At 37.8% G+C, this 18,709-nt stretch overlaps 1 protein-coding gene across 1 annotated transcript; it reads left to right on the forward strand.

The window, feature by feature from the left end:
• Positions 1 to 558: 558 nt before the first annotated feature.
• On the forward strand, positions 559 to 18,009 carry tlr5a (toll-like receptor 5a). The gene is made up of 4 exons (XM_041805843.1): positions 559 to 689; positions 8,110 to 10,399; positions 13,038 to 13,126; positions 14,900 to 18,009. The coding sequence occupies exons 1-4, from the start codon at positions 642 to 644 to the stop codon at positions 15,143 to 15,145; spliced, it is 2,673 nt and encodes an 890-aa protein (XP_041661777.1). The 5' UTR covers positions 559 to 641; the 3' UTR covers positions 15,146 to 18,009.
• Positions 18,010 to 18,709: the final 700 nt, after the last annotated feature.

Below are 18,709 nucleotides of genomic sequence, written 5' to 3' on the forward strand. Positions count from 1 at the left end.
AATACACCAGGGGATCCCTCATAAACTAAGTTTAATGATATCTTTAAATATTTTCCAACTAAAATTAATTATATGAGGTTGAATTAAATATATATATATATAGATAGGATGTTTACCAGCCAGAGAACCCACACATGCATGGTGAGAACATGCAAACTCTACCCAGAAAGGTTCTGACCAGTCCAAGTTGTATACTGCAATTATAGCTAAAAATGACATCCACCTAGTGCAATGGTTGTGATTTGATAATAATTTTCACAGAGTCAGAGCTTTGAGAGCTGGGGGAGCAGCCTTGTAATTTTATATGCAGTAAAAAACTCTGAATCCTCAGAAAAAATCAAAGCCAGGCCAGATAGCTGATGGTAATGTGAGTCTTTTGAGTGAAGTTGTATTTTTACAGCTCAAATCTGATTGTTTACAGAGCTGTGAGTGGGGTTTTAAAGCTGCATCAGCCAACCTTGAACCTGATGGAGCAAACAGATTGTGACAGTTTTTCCTTCCTCTTGTGTAACTAAGCCAGTGTTCACATATTTTAGTCCTCACTCGCATGCAGCACGTTCAGCCAACAGTACACAAAGCCTCTGCTCTTACACTGGGATCATTGTTGACTTCCTCTCTGCAGTTCTTCACTGGCTGACAGTATGTGGACGCTGCCTCTTCTCTTCCTCTTCATTGGCTTACACCTACAGGTATGTTCACAAATAGGAACTGATCATATTTGTTATTTCTAAAACTGAACTTTTTGAAGGAAATGAAAAACATTCAGTTCATTTTCTATTCTGAGATTCCACCCTGCTAAAAATTAATAGAGTTCTTGATAGACTGGCTCCAGCCCTCTCACGTTTGGTTCCAGGTTAGACTTTGTTTGTTTTTATCTTTATGCTCAAGTTATAAACCCATGTTTTTACTGTCCCAGCAAAGAAACTGAAAATAATAAAGCAAGCACAAGAAAAACTTTCTCTAGGCTTTCTGACAAGCTTTCATAACAAATGATAATACATTTTCTAAACCTGAATCTGTATAATAATAATAATAATAAATAGTTATCAGGCAAGCAGTAGTTACCAGCGTTAATGATAACCACAGTAAATTGTGTATTAATACAGTTATTCACATTAGACATTTACTTTTTACATGTTTTTACCTTTTATTACTACAGACAATTGATTAAAAATATTATAAACTTAACACAAAAAGTAAGGAAATTTTTGTGATTGGTAGATTACTTCTTTGTTGTAACAATGCTTTCTGGCAATAACTCTTATACTGTTGCAAACCCTGTTTATTTCTCTTTTAAATGGTGCCACATTCAACCAACAACAAAACCCTTTATTGTCAAAGTTAAAACATTTTACCCTCTACCTTTAAAAGCCTTCCAGGGCCAGCTGCTGTGAAGCATCCCCACAGCATGATGCTGCCACCACTGTGCTTCACAGTGGGGGTGGTGTGTTTTCAGTGATGTTCAGTGTTTGGTGTCCACCAAATATAGAGTCTGATGGCCAAAAAGCACCATTTTAGTCTCATCAGACCAAAGAACTTTCTTCCACTTTGACTTAGTTTTCTTCAACAGTGGCTTTCTCTTTGCCACTCTCCCATTAAGCTTTGACTGGTGAAGAACCCAGGCAACAGTCGTATGCAGAGTCCCTCCCATCTCAGCTGCTGAAGCTTTTAACTCCTTTAGAGTAGTCACAGGTGTCACTAGTCTCACTAGTCTCCTTGCACTCAGTTTGTGAGGACGGCCTGATCTAGGCAGATTTACACATGTGCCATATTCTGTTCATTTCTCGATGATGGATTTTACTGAACTCTGGGAGATGTTCAGTGCCTTGGATTTTTTTTGTATCCATCCCCTGACTTGTACCGGTTCAATAAGCTTTTCTCTGAGTTGCTTTGAGTGTTCTTTTACCTTCATGGGGTAATGGTAGGTAGGAATACCTAACAAGTCACTGAACCTTTGCAGACACAGGTGTCTTTATACTACAATCACTTGAGACACATTCACTGCACTCAGGTGATCCCCATTTCACTAACTGGCTGGACCTCTGTTGAATTAGGTCAGTCAATTTAAAGGGGGGGGTATTTATAGAAATCTGTTTTCACTTTGACATTAAAGAGGATTTAAAAAAAAGCCAAATTATGTTGACCATGATTGATAAAAATCCAAGGGAGGTGAATACTTTTTATTGGCACTGAATAGAACTATTTATGAAAAATGCAGTAATTCTATATATTTAGGTTAGTAAAAGGTTTAAAAAATCTTTCTTCTGCAACATGTGAATTAAATCTTAGTTTTGGTCAGTTCCAAGGAGGTAATTGTGAGTCCTGGTGCCCCACCATCTGGGAACCATTGTCCTGTTCTATATTTAAACACAGGATGTTTTGTGTTTGAGTCATTACTGCTGTTGCGTAGGAGCGACAATTCTTTGACCAGTCGACTGACTGCAGTGAGTCAAGCTCTGCCCTTTATGTCCACATAGGGCGGTTTGGTAACCCAGTGAAAGGGGGCCAAAAACTAGGACGATACAGATCGATTAGTCTGGGACTCTTCCCAATTTTTGACAGTGGTAACGCAAAAAAAGGGGAACTACTATACTAAACTGTACTGTAAAATATTGTTTCATTCTACAGTATATAAACCCAAAGACCTAAGCGTTCATACGTATGTTAGCAATTAGAACAGGTCAAGCAGAGATGTCAAACCTGATTTCTTTTTTTTTTTTTTTTCATAATTGTCACACTTAAATTTTTCAGAGTAAATTCAAAATGCAGTTTTTTAAAAGAGGATTTCATTTATTAAGGGAAAAAGACATCCAAACCTGGACCTTTGTGAAAAAGTCATTGCCACCTAAACTTAACTAAAGAACATGGGTGACCTCCTGGAGTAGTTATTGTCACGTTAAATCATGAATTAACTGTGATTAACCACATTTTTTGGAAAGCTGAGTTCAGTTTCACCCCCCACATTCCAGGCCTCATTCCTGCAGGACCTGTTGAATCCAGAAATCCTTTAAATAGAACCTGTCTGATCAAGCGAATTAGGCTAAAAGATCTAAAAAAGCAACATATCATGATGACATCTAAAGAAATTCAAGACCGGATGAGAAACAGTCATTGACATCTATCAGTTTGGAAAGGGTTAAAAAGTTGCTTTGCAACTCCAGTGAACCACATTGAGAGCCATTATCCACAAATGGAGAAAACTTGGAACAGTGATGAACCTTCTCAGGAGAGGCCGGCCCACCAAGAGTGCATCAGCCGCACATCCAGGAGGTCATAAAAGAACCAAGGCACTCTTATTAGATTTAGGGGGCAATGACTTTTTCACACAGGGCCAGGTAGGTTTGGATGGCATTTTACCCTTGATAAAATAAATCATCATCAAAAACAAATGTGTATTTACTCGGGTTGTCTTTGTGAAATATTAAAATTAGTTTGGTGATCTGATACATCTAAGTAGGACAATAAAATAAGAAATCAGGAAGGGAATGAATACTTTTTCATAACACTGTAAATCACTGCTAAGATGAAGGCTCCAGGATAAGGTCAAAAGTTTTAAAGGACAAGTGTTTTCGGTCCCCTGGTCTGACTTCCCCTACTTCCTGCTCTCCAAGTTTCCTTCGCACAACAAAAACTGAAAAGTCTCATTAAGTTGTACAGTCATGGATGAAAATGTTGGCACTCCTGGAATTTTTCCAGAAAAATATACCATTTCTCCCAAAAATTGTTGCAGTTACAAATGTTTTTGGCATACACATGTTTATTGCCTTTATGTGCATTAGAGCAATAGAAAAAATTAGAAGAAAAAAGCCAGAATTGACATAATTTTACACAAAACTCAAAAAATGGGCCAGACAAAATTGTTGGCACCCTTTTAAAACTGTGGGTAAATATTTTTATTTCCAGCATGTGATGCTCATTTAAACTCACCTGTGGTAGTAACAGGTGCTGACAATCTAGAAATCACACCTGAAGCCAGTTAGAATGTATAAAAGTTGACTCAACCTTTGTGTTGTGTGCTTGTGTGTGTCACACCAAGCATGGAGAAGAGAAAGAGGAGCCAAGAACTGTCTGAGGACTTGAGAAGCAAAATTGTGGAAAAATATGAACAATCTCAAGGTTACAGACCATCTCCAGAGATCTAGAAATTCCTTTGTCCACTGTGCGTAATATAATCAAGAAGTTTATAAGCCATGGAGCTGTGGCTAATCTCCCTGGATGTGGACAGAAGAGAAAAATTGACAAAAGAATGCAACGCAGGATGGTTAGAATGGTGGATAAACATCCTCAGTCAACTTCCACACAAATTCAGGCTGTCCTGCAGACTCAGGGTGCAAAAGTGTCAGCTCGAACCATACGTCATAATCTGAATGAGATGAAGCGCTATGGCAGGAGACCGAGGAGAACCCCACTGCTGACAAAGAGACATAAAAAAGCCAGATTGGAGTTTGCAAAAATGTACCTGAGTAAGCCTCAATCCTTCTGGGAGAACATTTTGTGGACAGATGAGACTAAGGTAGAGCTTTTTGGAAAAGCACGTCACTCCACTGTTTACAGAAAACAGAATGAGGCCTACAAAGAAAAGAACACAGTACCTACAGTCAAACATGGTGGAGGTTCAAGGATGTTTTGGTGTTATTTTGTTGCCTCTGGCACTGGGTGCCTTGACTGTCTGCAAGGAATCATGAAATCTGGAGATTATCAAAAAATTTTGGGCCGCAATGTAGGGCCTAGTGTCAGAAAGCTGGGTCTGCGTCAGAGGTCATGGGTGTTCCAGCAGGATAATGACCCCAAACATACTTCAAAAAGCACCAAGAAATGGTTGGAGACAAAGCACTGGAGAGTTCTGAAGAGGCCAGCAATGAGTCCAGATCTAAATCCCATTGAACACCTATGGAGAGATCTCAAAACTGCTGTTGCAAGAAGGAACCCTTCAAATCTGAGAGACCTGGAGCAGTTTGCAAAAGAAGAGTGGGCCAAAGTTCCAGTTGAGAGGTGTAAGAAGCTTGTTGATGGTTATAGGAAGTGGTTGGTTTCAGTTATTATTTCCCAAGGGTGTGCAACCAAATATTAAGTTGAGGGTGCCAACAATTTTGTCCGGCCCATTTTTTGAGTTTTGTGTAAAATTATGTCAATGTTGTCTTTTTCCTTTGGATTTTTTGTGTTGTTCCAATGCACATAAAGGCAATAAACACATGTATACCAAAACATTTGTTGATTGCAACAATTTCTGGGAGAAATGATGTATTTTCTAGAAAAATTCCAGGGGTGCCAACATTTTCGTTAATGACTGTACATGTGAGCCAGGGGAAGTGAAAGTGCTTTCCAAACACAGCTTCTGTTTTTCTGTCAACCATACATGGATCAGTTTAGGGAAGTGTTTTTTAAATTTGACTAATAATCCTTTGTCAAATCTGCTTGATCACTAGTTTGCTGCTTACACAGTCATCAATGACTTTCAAGTTTGTCTAATCACCTCTCAGTTTTATAGCATGGAGGCCCATAAAACCTGGCAGCAATGATTATCAGAGGCTTAATGCTGCTTGTTACGGCCTGTTTGTTTACTTTTTTGTGGGGGCTTTTTATTTCCTTATTCTAGAGATTAGGACAGTAGATAGAGATGGAAATGGGGACAAAAGAGAAATCACTGGGATTAAAAAAAACCGCACATGCATTTTTGCAGCCCAGCTCTATTTTTGAAAAAAACAAACAAACAAACAAACAAACAAACAAACAAAAACCAAACACAATATCCATACAGAAAATTTAAAGATTAAGGAAAATAACTTGCTATGGTTGGAGTTTTTTTTGTTGGTGTTTTGTGTGCAGGATATGTGGCTGTGAGCTGCCAATATTAGCTAATAAGCTATGGGCTAACTGGGAGTTTACTGAAGCTACTGGTTGTTTAATGTGTGAAATGCAACAAAAGGCGAATAAGAAGTAGCTCACCATACTTTATGATCTTTTCTATTCAACTTGCAAGCAAATAGATGGAATTATGTCTTTGTCAGTCATTTTTAAGTTCCGGTAATGTGTAATCTGTGTTAAAAGACGGGCTGTAATAACAGGATCCTCAGCTCGGGCCAAGGTTGGATTCGGTTTTTATTGTCTTGAACTCAGGTGGAATTTTGTACAGAAATATGTGGTTGATTATTACTTTTTCAAGCAAAACTAGAATGGCCACCTTTTTTTTTTTAATAATTGTTCCTAATGTTCCAAGAGCACATGTCACACATTTTTGTGTGTATAGGAGTACATTCAAGCCCATACACCTTGCTACACTACAGCATTATTGATACTTTCCTTGTTTTCTTCATGTTTTCCAGTCAGTGTAAAGATACACCACTGGGTTTGGTGAGTGTTTGCCCAATTCCAGACATCCAGTCAGTCACTTTATGCAGGAAAGAAGCCACAGATAAAACTTGAGTCTGTGGATGATTTTTGGATCGCTGGATCAGGTCTGTCATCTTCTGACACCGTTGACGTGTCCTTGGGCAAGAAACTAAACCACAATATTCCCCTGCTGCTGCATTAGTTAATGTGTATGAATGTCGGTGATTGGGTTTATGTTGATGAATGTTGGTAAATGTGTCAATATGTATGAATGACAGTTAATGAGTTCATGTTTATGGATGTTGGTTAATTTGTAAATGTATATGAATAATGGTTGATAGGATTGTTCCCATTCAAATACCAGTATTGGAAATACATCTGATACTGTTTAAAATGCAGATATTGGAATCAGCGAGTTCACGAATTTATGCACCGATCTGATACCGTTTGGTTTAGCTTTATATTTTACTTCGTTTAGCCATGCTTAATGTCAGCGCTATAAACCAGAAATACGTTCTCCTTCACTGCCAAAACACTGCATTCACGGGCTACTGTTTTTAGAGTGTGGGTTCTCTCCGGGTACTTCCTCCCACCACCAAAGACATGCTCATTAGGTTAACTGGTGACTCTAAATTGGCCGTAGGTATGAATGTGAATGTGCCTGGTTGTCTGTCTCTATATGTCAGACCTGCGATTGACTGGTGACCAGTCCAGAGTGTACCCTGCCTCTTGCCCAATGACAGCTGGGATAGACTTCAGCCCCCCAGCGACCCCTATTGGGATAAGCGGTATAGAAAATGGATGGATAATGTGTTAATGTGTATGACTGGGCTGTCAAAATTGTATTCAGGATTGATCAAAGAATTTCTGTAGTTAATCATGATTATTCCCCCTTTATTGCATTTTAAAATTCCACTATTCTCATTTAAAACTGTCTTTGTTTCATTTTTCTTTTTGTACTGCCTTAAACTAAGGGTAGACTTTCTGTTTTGGTACAACCTGCTTTTCTATAGAAAGGAATAAGGAACTGTGAAGATCATATGAATTAAACCACTTGTTATGGTTTGAAAATGAAATAAGGGAACAATAAAAAGGTAAATGTCACAAGGTTCAGATGACTCTTGACTTGTCCCCTGACCTGTCTGTGAGCTTTTAAAAGTGAAAATAGACATTAAGGAGCAGTGGTGGACTTATTTCTACAACACTGGGGCTGCAGAGAGAAATGCTGGCATAGCTTAAGCAAGGTGTGCTAAATGGGACAGTAAAGCATGTGATAAAAAAAAAAAAGACTAGAAGTTTGACTGTATTAATTAAAAGGGATATCCCCCCATCTTCGTATCGTCCATACACTTTACAAAAAAGTTATTCTTCCTATGGGTTAACCAGTTTGCCTTGCATGAAGGTGAGTCAGATGATCTGAATCTAAAAAAGGAGATGATTTTCCCATCACAAAAATCAAGTCTGTATAAACACCAACTGTGAAAACATAACCAAGCTCAGGGTTTACATGACGAACTGTGACTAACTGTTCTAAACCAAACTGGACCACTTGCTGGAAATGGAACATATGTGAGCATTGTATGACACAGATCGTCCAGGCTTTAGACTGAGGTTTTTGATCCATGTTTAGCTTAAGATCGTATACTTTTTTACAGTTTGAGCTGTTGGCACAGCTGTGAACAGCATATAACTTTGACGTTTTGATAGTGCTTCTCTAGGCAGAAATCACTTCCTGCCCCATCTGGAGTTCTTTCATTTTTTCTACCTTTCTACCTCCAGGTATCCACATGCTACCAGTCATGTACCTTGTATGGCCTCATAGCTGCTTGCGCCTCACAGCAACATCACTGGGTTCCTGTCTTGCCTCCCAGCATCACCCACCTCTACCTGGAAATGAATTTCATCAGTGAGATCAACAGCACGTCACTCAGAGCCTACAACCAGCTCCAAGAGTTAGATCTGGGAAGGCAATACGTGCCTCTCATCATCAGGAACAACTCTTTCCTCAGCCAGGGAAAGCTGAAACGGTTGGTTCTGGGATTCAACCACTACCTCAGGCTTGAGCCCAGGGCATTTGCAGGACTGTACAGGTTAGAACACCTGTTTTTGGACTACTGCGATTTGTCTGACTCCATTCTTGAGCAGAGGTATCTGGAGCCTCTCCGGTCCTTAGAAACTCTTGATCTTTTTGGTAACTTGATAGAAAAACTTAAACCTGGTCTGTTCTTCCAAAACCTCCCAAACTTCCAACAGCTGAACCTTACACTGAATCGGATTGACAGATTGTGTGATGACGATCTAGCTGGTTTCCAGGGGAAACATTTTGCTTTTCTGAACTTGGGGTCAAATAAATTATTCCAAAATAACACTGGCAAATTTGACTGGGAAAGATGTGGAAACCCATTTAAAGGGATATCCTTTGACAAACTCGACATATCTTTAAATGGGTTCAATTTGAATACATTAAGACAATTCTTTAAAGCAATAGCAGGGACTCAGATTGCTCATTTGATATCGTATGGAATGATTGGCAAAGGTTTCTCACATAACAATGTTCCTGACCCAGATAAAGATACATTTAAAGGCCTTATTAACAGCACAGTTGGGACTTTAGATCTCTCTGGGAACTATATATTTGCTTTACAGAAGGCTGTTTTCAGCCCTTTAAAAGATGCAAAAATAATCGACATTTCACGCAACAAAATCAATAGAATAAATCAAAATGCCTTTGATGGCCTTCGAGATAATTTACAGTTGCTTAATCTTTCATACAACCTCTTAGGAGAAGTATATTCTGATACATTTGCCAACTTAGCAAGCCTTAGGGTGCTGGATTTGTCCTACAACCACATCGGTGCATTAGGATACAAAGCCTTCAGGGGTCTCCATGATTTACGAGCCTTATATCTAACTGGAAACTCACTGAGAAACTTGGGTTTCCCTTCCTCATTACCAAACTTGATTTGGCTCCTGTTAAAGGACAATAAGTTAAATTTAATCTATGGTATCACTGAATTTGTCCCACACAGCACCTTTGTGGACATATCAGATAACAGACTAACAAACATGGAGGATCTTTATGTCATTTTAGCTCATTTGAATCAGCTCGACAGTTTCTTCTTTGCTGGCAACTTTATCAAGATGTGTAAGCCAAGTCAGAACGTTAAGGTTCCTCATAATATTACTTTACGAGTGCTTGATCTTCACGACAGCTCCCTGCAGGTACTTTGGTCACAGGGGGAATGTCTGGACCTCTTCCATCCTCTAGAGAATTTGCTCGGCCTTAACATAAGTTATAACTTACTTGTCACGCTCCCACATGGGATTTTCAGCGGTCTTCGCTCAGTCGTTGAAATGGACCTCTCATTTAATGCCTTAACCTACCTTCAGTCAGACATCTTTCCAGCCAGCCTTAAGGCTCTCCACCTCTCAAACAACTTCCTAGCCACCCCAGACCCTTTGGCTTTCCACTCCATCAGCCTCCTAGACCTGGCAGAAAATCGCTTCCATTGTGATTGCAACCTGGAGAGTTTCCTGAAATGGCTTAACGTTACGGATGTTATCTTCCTGAGCCCAGTGTTTGAATTCAAATGTGAGTTTCCAGCTGATCTGCGCAACCTTCCGCTGCTGAGTTATTCCACGACCATCGAACCGTGTGAGGGAGACGATGAAAAGCAAATGCAAGATGTTAAGTTTGCTCTCTTCATCTTCTCTGCCTCCCTGGTCTTTACTGTGACATTAAGCGGGATCATTTATGCCCGTCTCAGAGGGAAAATATTCATCATCTATAAAAGGATCGTTGGCAGGATTCTCCAAGGCCCCAAGCCGATTCTTCCTGTTGATGAGGTCAAGTTTGATGCCTTCCTCTGCTTCAGTGACAACGACTATGGTTGGGTGGAAGGTGCGTTGCTGAAGAAACTTGATAACCAGTTTTCAGAGGAGAACATCTTACACTGCTGTTTCGAAGCCAGAGACTTCCTGCCAGGTGAGGATCATCTGTCCAACATAAGAGACGCCATCTGGGAGAGCAGGAAGACAGTCTGCATTGTCTCAAAGGAGTTTCTTAAAGGTGCAGTGTGATGTTTGCTATAAATGCTTTTTCCTAACTTTAAAGGAATTGTTCTGTATCTGAGAAAGACACAAAAAGCCTGGACTTAAACATCTGAAAGCCTGTTTCACATTTCCATACATTGGCTAGATTTAGACAGTGACACCCATAGACGACGTTTGGGAAGGATAGAACCTTTCAGAAATAAAACTTAAAGGGTAACTGGACAAACGTTTAGTCTGTCACTTCCCTCCAAAAGTATTAGAAACAGTGAGGTCAGTTCCTTTATTTTTGCTGTAGACTGAAAACATTTGGGTTTGACATCAAAAGATGAATATGAGACAAGAGACCAACATTTCAGCTTTAATTTCCAGGTATTTACATCTGGATCTGATACACAACTTTGAGGATAACACCTTTTGTTTGAGCCCACCAGCAAAAAGTATTGGAACATGTGACTGACAGGTGTGTCCCATTACATCAGGGGTGTCAAACTCAATCACAGCAGGGGATTCAGGACTAACCTGAGGGCCTAACATGGTCACCTTTAGAGCCATAAACAGTCAACCTTGTTTCACCGATAATAAAATATGAAAAAAAAAAAACCAGCACTGATGATAAATGATTTTGACATTTAAAAAGTTAAAAAGATAAGTTTAAAGGCTCACAGGTCTGAGAAAAGTAAATTTATTAGCTCAAAAAGGTCAAAAGATGAAATTGAAATTGAAAAATAATGTTTTTAATGGCAAATATATAAGAAAGAAAGTCAAAATCATGAGTTTAAAAGGTCAAGATATAAACTAAAATTTGTAATCATGAAATTAAAAGTCAAATATGATTCAAATTTTAAATTGTGAGTCTTAAAGGTCAAACTATGGGATTATGACGTCAAAGTTTGGAGTTGAAAATATGAGTTAAAATACAAAATAATTGGTTAAAAAGGTCAAAACATCACTTAGAAAATTAAATTATGAGTCTTAAAGCTCAAAATATTATATGAGAAGTCAAAATTATGAGTTGAAATGCTCAAAGTATGAAATTAAAAATGTAAATCCTAAATTTGAGTCCTGATTGTGAGATGCTAAATTGAAAATGTGAAACTAAAACACAAACTAATTTCTTTTCCCATATTTCTGACTTCTTATCTAAATATTTTTACTCTTTACTTTTTCATATTTTATGCCTTAACAAGGATATCTTAAATTATCAAGGATAAGTTCACATCTTTAGTGAGAAAAAAGTCTACACGCACACCCAAACCTAGGTGGGCATGTGCTGAGCTGAAAAAGAGACTGACAAAGAAAAGAAAGACATGTTGGGTAAATACAATAATGAAATGTTGATAAATACAATTATTTATTGCACCAACATGTTGGTGCAATAAATAATTGTATTTTTGGAGCGTTGCAGTATTCGAGATGTCTTTCTTTTCTTTTTAAGTTTACATCTTTATGCTCAAGGAAATCTGCAGACCTCATCCTGATGGGCCAGATATAACAGAAATATGAGATAATCCTGCAGGCCAGATTTAACTTCCACAGGCCAGATTTGGCCCACGGGCCTTGAGTTTGACACATGTGCATTACATTGATTATTTAAACAATACATAGCACACTCAATTTCAGATTTGGGTTTTGCCTGTGCAGACTGCATTCATAGATAGAGGTGGAACCAACATTAAAACTAGAGAGCTGTCTACGGGTGAAAAACAAGCCATTGTGAAACTGAGAGAAGACTGAAAAATCAATCAGAGCCATTGTAAAAACATTGGACATATCAGGTTCAACCATTAGGAAGAAAGAAAGTATTGAGTAACAGATGTTGGATGGGTAGACCAAGGAAAACAGCAGCAGTTAACAACCGAAACATTGTGAAAGCTGTAAAGAAAGACCATAAAACAACTGTTAGTGAGATTAGCAACAACCTCCAGAGGTTAGGAGTGAAGGTATCACCATCTACTGTTGGCAGAAGACGTCATGAACAAAAGTACAGAGGCTACACCAAAAGATGTCAACCACTCATTAGCAGAAGAACAGGAAGGTCAGGCCTGAATTTGCCTAAAAGTAGAGAGATGAGCCTCAAACCTTCTGAAAAAAAGCTTATGGACTGATGAGACAAATAAGAACCTTTACCAAAGTGATGGAAAGGCTAAAGTTAGTAGAAAGAAAGGATCTGCTCATGACCCCAAACACACAGGCTCATCTGTGAAACACAGTGGAGGTTATGTCATGGCTTGGGCTTGCATTTCAAAAAAGGAGAATGCAAAAGTTTGGTCAGTGGTTCACAGGCTTGATGCAGTTATTGCAAGCAAAGGATTTACAACCAAATATCAAGTCTTATTCACTTTAAACTATTTTGAGTCTATCTGTACCAATATTTTTGCTCACCTAAAAATTTAGTGCTTCATTACAAATAAAGCTATCTTCTAAGCTTTTTGATACCTTTCCACCCTTTCTGTTTATGGGCTGTTGCTCAGATGGTTGATTGATTGATTGATTGATTGATTGATAATACTTTATTGTCAGATGCAAGATCTGAAATTTGTTTTGCATTAAAACAGCAGCAGGTGATATATATCTCATGCCATCATTGTGTGAAACAGTCTATCTTGCCTATTAGTTCAGTACTAAGGTATAAACTGGATTGTGTCTCTTTCTAGATGGTTGGTGTTTGGAGGCCTTCTCTCTGGCTCAGGGTCGGATGCTGGAGGAGCTGTCGAATATCCTCATCATGTTGGTGGTTGGGAAGGTAAGGCTAAATTGTTGTCCTTTCACCATTTCTTTATGGCACGATTAGAATAACATATGGACAAAAGTATTTGGCCACCTGTTAATTATTGAATTCAGGTGTTTCAATCAGACCTCTTGCCACAGGTGTATAAATCAAGCATTTAGCCAGGCAGTCTCCCTTTACAAACACTTGTGATCCTAAATGGGTCGTTCTGAAGAGCTCGGTGACTTTGAGCATGGTGCTGTGATTGATGCCATCTTTGCAATAAGACTGTTGGTGAAATTTCATTCTTGCTAGATATTCCACAGTCAACTGTAAGTGATGTTATTAGAAAGTGAAAGTGTTTAGGAACAACAGCAACTCAGCCACGAAGTGAAAGATAAGCTAAAATTACAGAGCGAGGTCAACAACTGCTACGGTGCATAATGTTGCCAACACTCTGCTGATTCCATAGCTGAAAGGTCAGAACTTTGGCTGGCATTAATGTAAGCACAAAAACTGTGTGGCAGGAGCTTCATGAATGGGTTTCCATGGACAACCAGCTGCATGCAAGCCTCACATCAAGTCCAATGACAAGTGTCAGATGGAGTGATGTAAAGCACACTGACACTGGACAGTGGAGCAATAGAAACATGTTTTGCAGACTGATGAATCACGATTTTCTGCTTGACAGTCAGATGGGTGAGTCTGGGTTTTGCAGATGCCAGGAGAATGTTTCCTGCCTGCCTGCATGTATTTGAATACAATGTCGTTACAGCGCTGTTGGTGCAATGGTCAGGTGGCCAAATACTTTTGTCCATATAGTGTATGTGTGTAAACTGGGTCCTCCAAATTTATTAGACCACCTGTCATATTTGTCTCAGAGACCATCCAGCATCATGAAGTGCTTTCATGCGGACTCTTTCATTTTCAGTGAGCTCTCCATGTTTTACCACTTTGAACAGGAATGAGGAATTTCAAACTGAATTCACCTTTTTATACCCAAATTTGAGTCGGCTCACTGGGCTTCTCTGAGAAGTCAGAAATGAATCAAACATAACTTTCAACCCCGAAAACTCATTTTTCTGTTCAGGAATGCAAGTAAATAACTATAATTTGACATATTAATCAAAAAATAATGTGCTTTACTATTTTTTCCGTTTTTTTGTAAATCAGTACATTTGAAAATTCATGGATAACAATAATAATTATATTTTAGCATTAAAAATATCATTTCACATAAAGAGCTTCTACATATTGGTGTATTAACCATTGCAAAAACATAAAAAATGATTTTGGTAATCACCAATGCTGTTAATTTAGGGCAGCTGTGGCATAAACCTTACTTTGGTTAGGGTTAGGGGGTCTAATAAATTTGTTAAGCACTGTATGTGTATATATATATATATATAAATGATCCATGTTCTCATTTTTAATGTAAGAGATAAACACAGGTAAAATGTCTGATCCAAGGTTGTTCAACAAAACAGATTCTAAAACAGCAAAAAATAAAACCGCATTTTCACTGTGGACAAACAAAATGGTAAATATATTACTATAAACACTTACGTATATCACATCACTTACACGTGGCTTGTCTTTGTGATGTTAATGTTCCATCTCTGTAGAAAAGCACCAGACAGACATGAATGACCAGGAACTAAACAGTCAGGATGTCATCATGATATGTCAGGCCTTAAACTGCCTCGGAGTGACTTTACATGGAAGAAAGCTGCAGCTTATTCACATTATATCAGATATAAATGCATTTACCGCTGAGGCATAACTCTCTTCTCTTGAATCAAATCTAAGGTGGCTCACTACCAGCTGATGAAGTACAACGCAGTCAGAGCTTTTGTCCAGAAAAGACAATATTTAACCTGGCCAGAAGATCCTCAAGACCTGGATTGGTTTTATGGACACCTCATCTCACAGATACTCAAAGACACCAAGCTGAAAAAAACAGTGGAGGAAAACCCTGAACCAGCACAACCTGATGTTCAGAAGGAGGAGGACGATGGTGGCCAGGTGGAAAACATTAAAGAGACCGCCATGTGAGTTTGGTTAATCATGAAAGAGGCAACCATTCTCCTGAAGAGTCACCAGTGAGATATTAACAAGACTATCAGGCAAGATGAGGAGCAAGTTCTCTTTTAAAGCTACTGAGCTTTAATTTTACATTAAACATGGACCCAGTGAAAAAAGCTTAGAAGATCTAGTCCTGGATAAGAGTGTGATCTGACACAGAACCTGGTTTATTTTAGTTATATGTCTCACTTACAGTTACAGTATGAAGAATTTTTGCACTAAAATATCTCCAAGTTTCTGTAGTCAGAGATAATCTTTGTTTGAACTATTAGAATGTGATGTGTCTTGTTATGGTGGCCGATATTACAGAGCCATTGTGACCAACGACTTCTCTATAAATGCTCTGAAAATGATGGATGTAACTAGAGTTTGAACTGCCACTGGAAGCTGCTGTTCTGTTGCTGTATTTAATGTTTTGTGTCGCTTATATGTGATGGTAAACAATCATTCTTTGTCATCAACTGCAAGTTCAATCACCCAGGCTCAGCCCTGTAATGTAAGCCTCCAACGCGGTCATCATATTTTCTGGCAGAATAACCAGAGTTTCTCCTGATTTTGGAGTCTGGTTTCAACCAGGAAATGGATCTGCTAGAAAATACACTGATCCAACACCCCCCTACCCCACTAGATGTTTCAGGGTTGAGTAGAGACCAGGTCTGCTTCTCATCTCTCCTCACCTCCACTGTTTACTTACTGTTTTTGAGGAAACAGTTCAATAAAAATGGCACTCCACATATTTTATTCATTAAACAGAAAACCAGAGTTTTTGTTTCATGGATGAATTTCACATAATGGCAGAGAAAAGCTGCTAAAAGTGTCCTTCCTGGTTCACTCTGCAAGGGATCTCAGAGTGAGGGGAACTTTATCCCTTTAAAGTTCTGTTCTCAGATATATCAGGCACATCTGTCTGGTCTCTCCAAGCGGATTAGTACTGTGAAATTATAGTCCCCTTCCTGATTTCTTTTTTATTTATTTATTTTTTGCATATTTGTCACACTTTAATGTTTCATATCATCAAACAAATTTTGATTTTAGACAAAGATAACCTGAGTTAATACAAAAAGCAGTTTTTAATTGGTTATTTCATTTATAATTTTGCCCCTTAGACTTAATAACCTGTTGTGCCACAGTTGCAAGCATTTGTAATAACTGACAGTCTTTCACATTGCTATGTCTCTTTCTTATTGTTGAATCATGAACACTGACCTTAACTGAGTCAAATGAGGCCTGCAGGTCTTTAGATGCTGTTCTGGGTTCTTTTGTGGACTCCTAGATGAGTTGTCATTGTGCTCTTGGAGTCATTTGAGTAGAATGAACACTCCAAGTATTCTCCATTTGTGGATGATGGCCCTCGGCGTGGTTTGCTTGAGTCCGAAAACCATAGAAATGGCATTGTAATCCTTCCCTTCTGTTCTTGAATTATTATGAAATTAAACAAAATAAAATGTGTTGATGATCTACATTATCTAAGTGTGACAAATATGCAACAAAAAAGAAACGAGAAAGAAAGCAGGAGAGGGTAAATACTTTTCTCCAAATTTAGAGTTAAACAAAGATTTTGCACTCACAATTACATTCAGTCCATTATAAAATAATGGAAAGAATATATTGAGGAGATAAAATTAATAAGTATAATAGCCTTGTGTCTTCTAAATGCCAAGTCTCCACCTGGTGTTCAAAGTCTGAATTGCATGCAGTATCCTAAGTCAACGGAAATCTTAAACAGGAAAGTAAAGTAAAAAAAATAAAGTGGATGTTTTGGCTCCAGCAGTGAGGTTAATGCCCCAGAATTACTTAGTTGATTTTTGAAGAAGATTGTAGTTTTTGCTTAAAGATATATTTCAGTTTGAAATCAGAAAGAGTTTCCCTTTTCAAACAGAGAGTACTCTGCTACTGTAAAGCCAAGTCAGTCTGAGTGAAAGCTCAGGTTAGGGAGCTCCTGTAGCGTGGATTATCAGCTACAGCACAGTTATTATCAGTTTGTTATCAACCCCTCTGACTGTTGATAGTTAAAGATAGTTCAAGCTGGAGTGTCACATTAGACTATTTCATCCTCTAATCCCTTCTTCTCCACTTTAGTCTGTTGGACTGTTAGCTGAGTGTGACTCCTCATCTGCTGGTTTCCTTTCACTCCTGCTGTGTCTGCAAACAGGAAGCTACTGGGCAGAGGAAAGCTTCCGTTCTGTTGGCCTTCATCCGCCCCAGTCTTTATGAGGCAGCTGTTCAGGACATTACAGACGGTCTGCATGCTCCTGCTGCTGATACACTGGGAGCAGTCCATTAATCTGAACACAGAGCAATATTAACAGCTGCTGAGCCTCAGCTTTCTGTGCAGGTGTTCAGATTTTCTCTTTGACTTTTGCTGCATATTTCTGGAGGTATTGTAGATTCTCCTCCATGTATGGTGGCCCATAAGGACTTTTTTTTCCCCCCCAAGTGTGTTGTGTAAATATATAAGACCTGTATTTCAGATTCCTCTTCATCTCATTTGTGGAGAACACAGAAGTGCTGAAAATATTTCACTGAAAAGAAACATGTTTCCCTAAATGCCCTAAATTAATAATAAATAATCTAAATAAATAGATTTTTAAAAAGCCCCCCAAAAATTTCACAGAATGCAAATAGATTTAAAGAAAGAACAAAAATATTTAATAAAATGCAAAACATTCTAGGAATGTTTTAAACCTTTTGGTTTAAAGAATTCAATTTCTGAAATGTTTCTTTTCTGTGCATTTCACTGAATATTTAAGTGTTTATTAAATATTTTGAAGTTTCAGGTAATAATTTGTGTTTAAGAAAGAAATTGTTCTCTGTGATTTGAAAAACTATTTTAAAGGTGATATAATACTTTTGCATTTTGTTTTGTCTTGTTTTTCTTTTTTGCATTTAAAAAAAAAAATCTTTCATTTTTTTAGTTTTTTTTCAAACATATTTTGTATGATGCAAATGTTGATATATTTCATTAAATATTCTGGTGCTTTATCAAACTTTTTTGTGCAATTTCTCTTCTTTATTATAATTTTTTAATTGAATTTTTTTGGTGTTTTGTATTATGCTATATGGACAAAAGTATGTGGCCAGTATTAAATATTTGAATCATCTTATTCAGTATTTTTTTTAACTACTTTTAACTTTGTGAAATATTTAATGTATTTTGTAATCAGTTGTTTTGCTTTTATAAAACGTTTTCTGTATCAAAAAATGGGTTGAGTGAAAGGCTTTTTACGTATAGTAAAATCTTTTGGTAAGATTTATTTCCTTATTTATAATTTTGTGAATATTATGTTTTAACATTTTTAAGTAAAATCAAAAGTATATTTGTGTTTAGGTTTTCTTGAAAGGTTTACTATATAATTTTTGTCATCTAACAACATATGTTGGATGAGGTGTATTTTTAGTAAGGCTTTTTTGGTAATGTTTGGGTTTTTTTATTGAGTATTTTGTGAGTTTTGCAAGTTTCTTTTGCATTTCATTAAATATTTTAACGTTTTTAATGTTTTGATTTGTTTTAAAACCAATTTGCATTTTCTTTTA

Source organism: Cheilinus undulatus, linkage group 14 (genome assembly GCF_018320785.1).
Source record: "Cheilinus undulatus linkage group 14, ASM1832078v1, whole genome shotgun sequence".
Taxonomy (NCBI): Eukaryota; Metazoa; Chordata; class Actinopteri; order Labriformes; family Labridae; genus Cheilinus; species Cheilinus undulatus.

Coding starts and splice junctions, on each gene's coding strand:
- tlr5a (XM_041805843.1), top strand. CDS start 642: ATGTGGACGCTGCCTCTTCTCTTCCTCTTCATTGGCTTACACCTACAG. Junction 690..8,109: donor TCATTGGCTTACACCTACAG/GTATGTTCACAA, acceptor TTCTACCTCCAG/GTATCCACATGCTACCAGTC. Junction 10,400..13,037: donor CTCAAAGGAGTTTCTTAAAG/GTGCAGTGTGAT, acceptor GTCTCTTTCTAG/ATGGTTGGTGTTTGGAGGCC.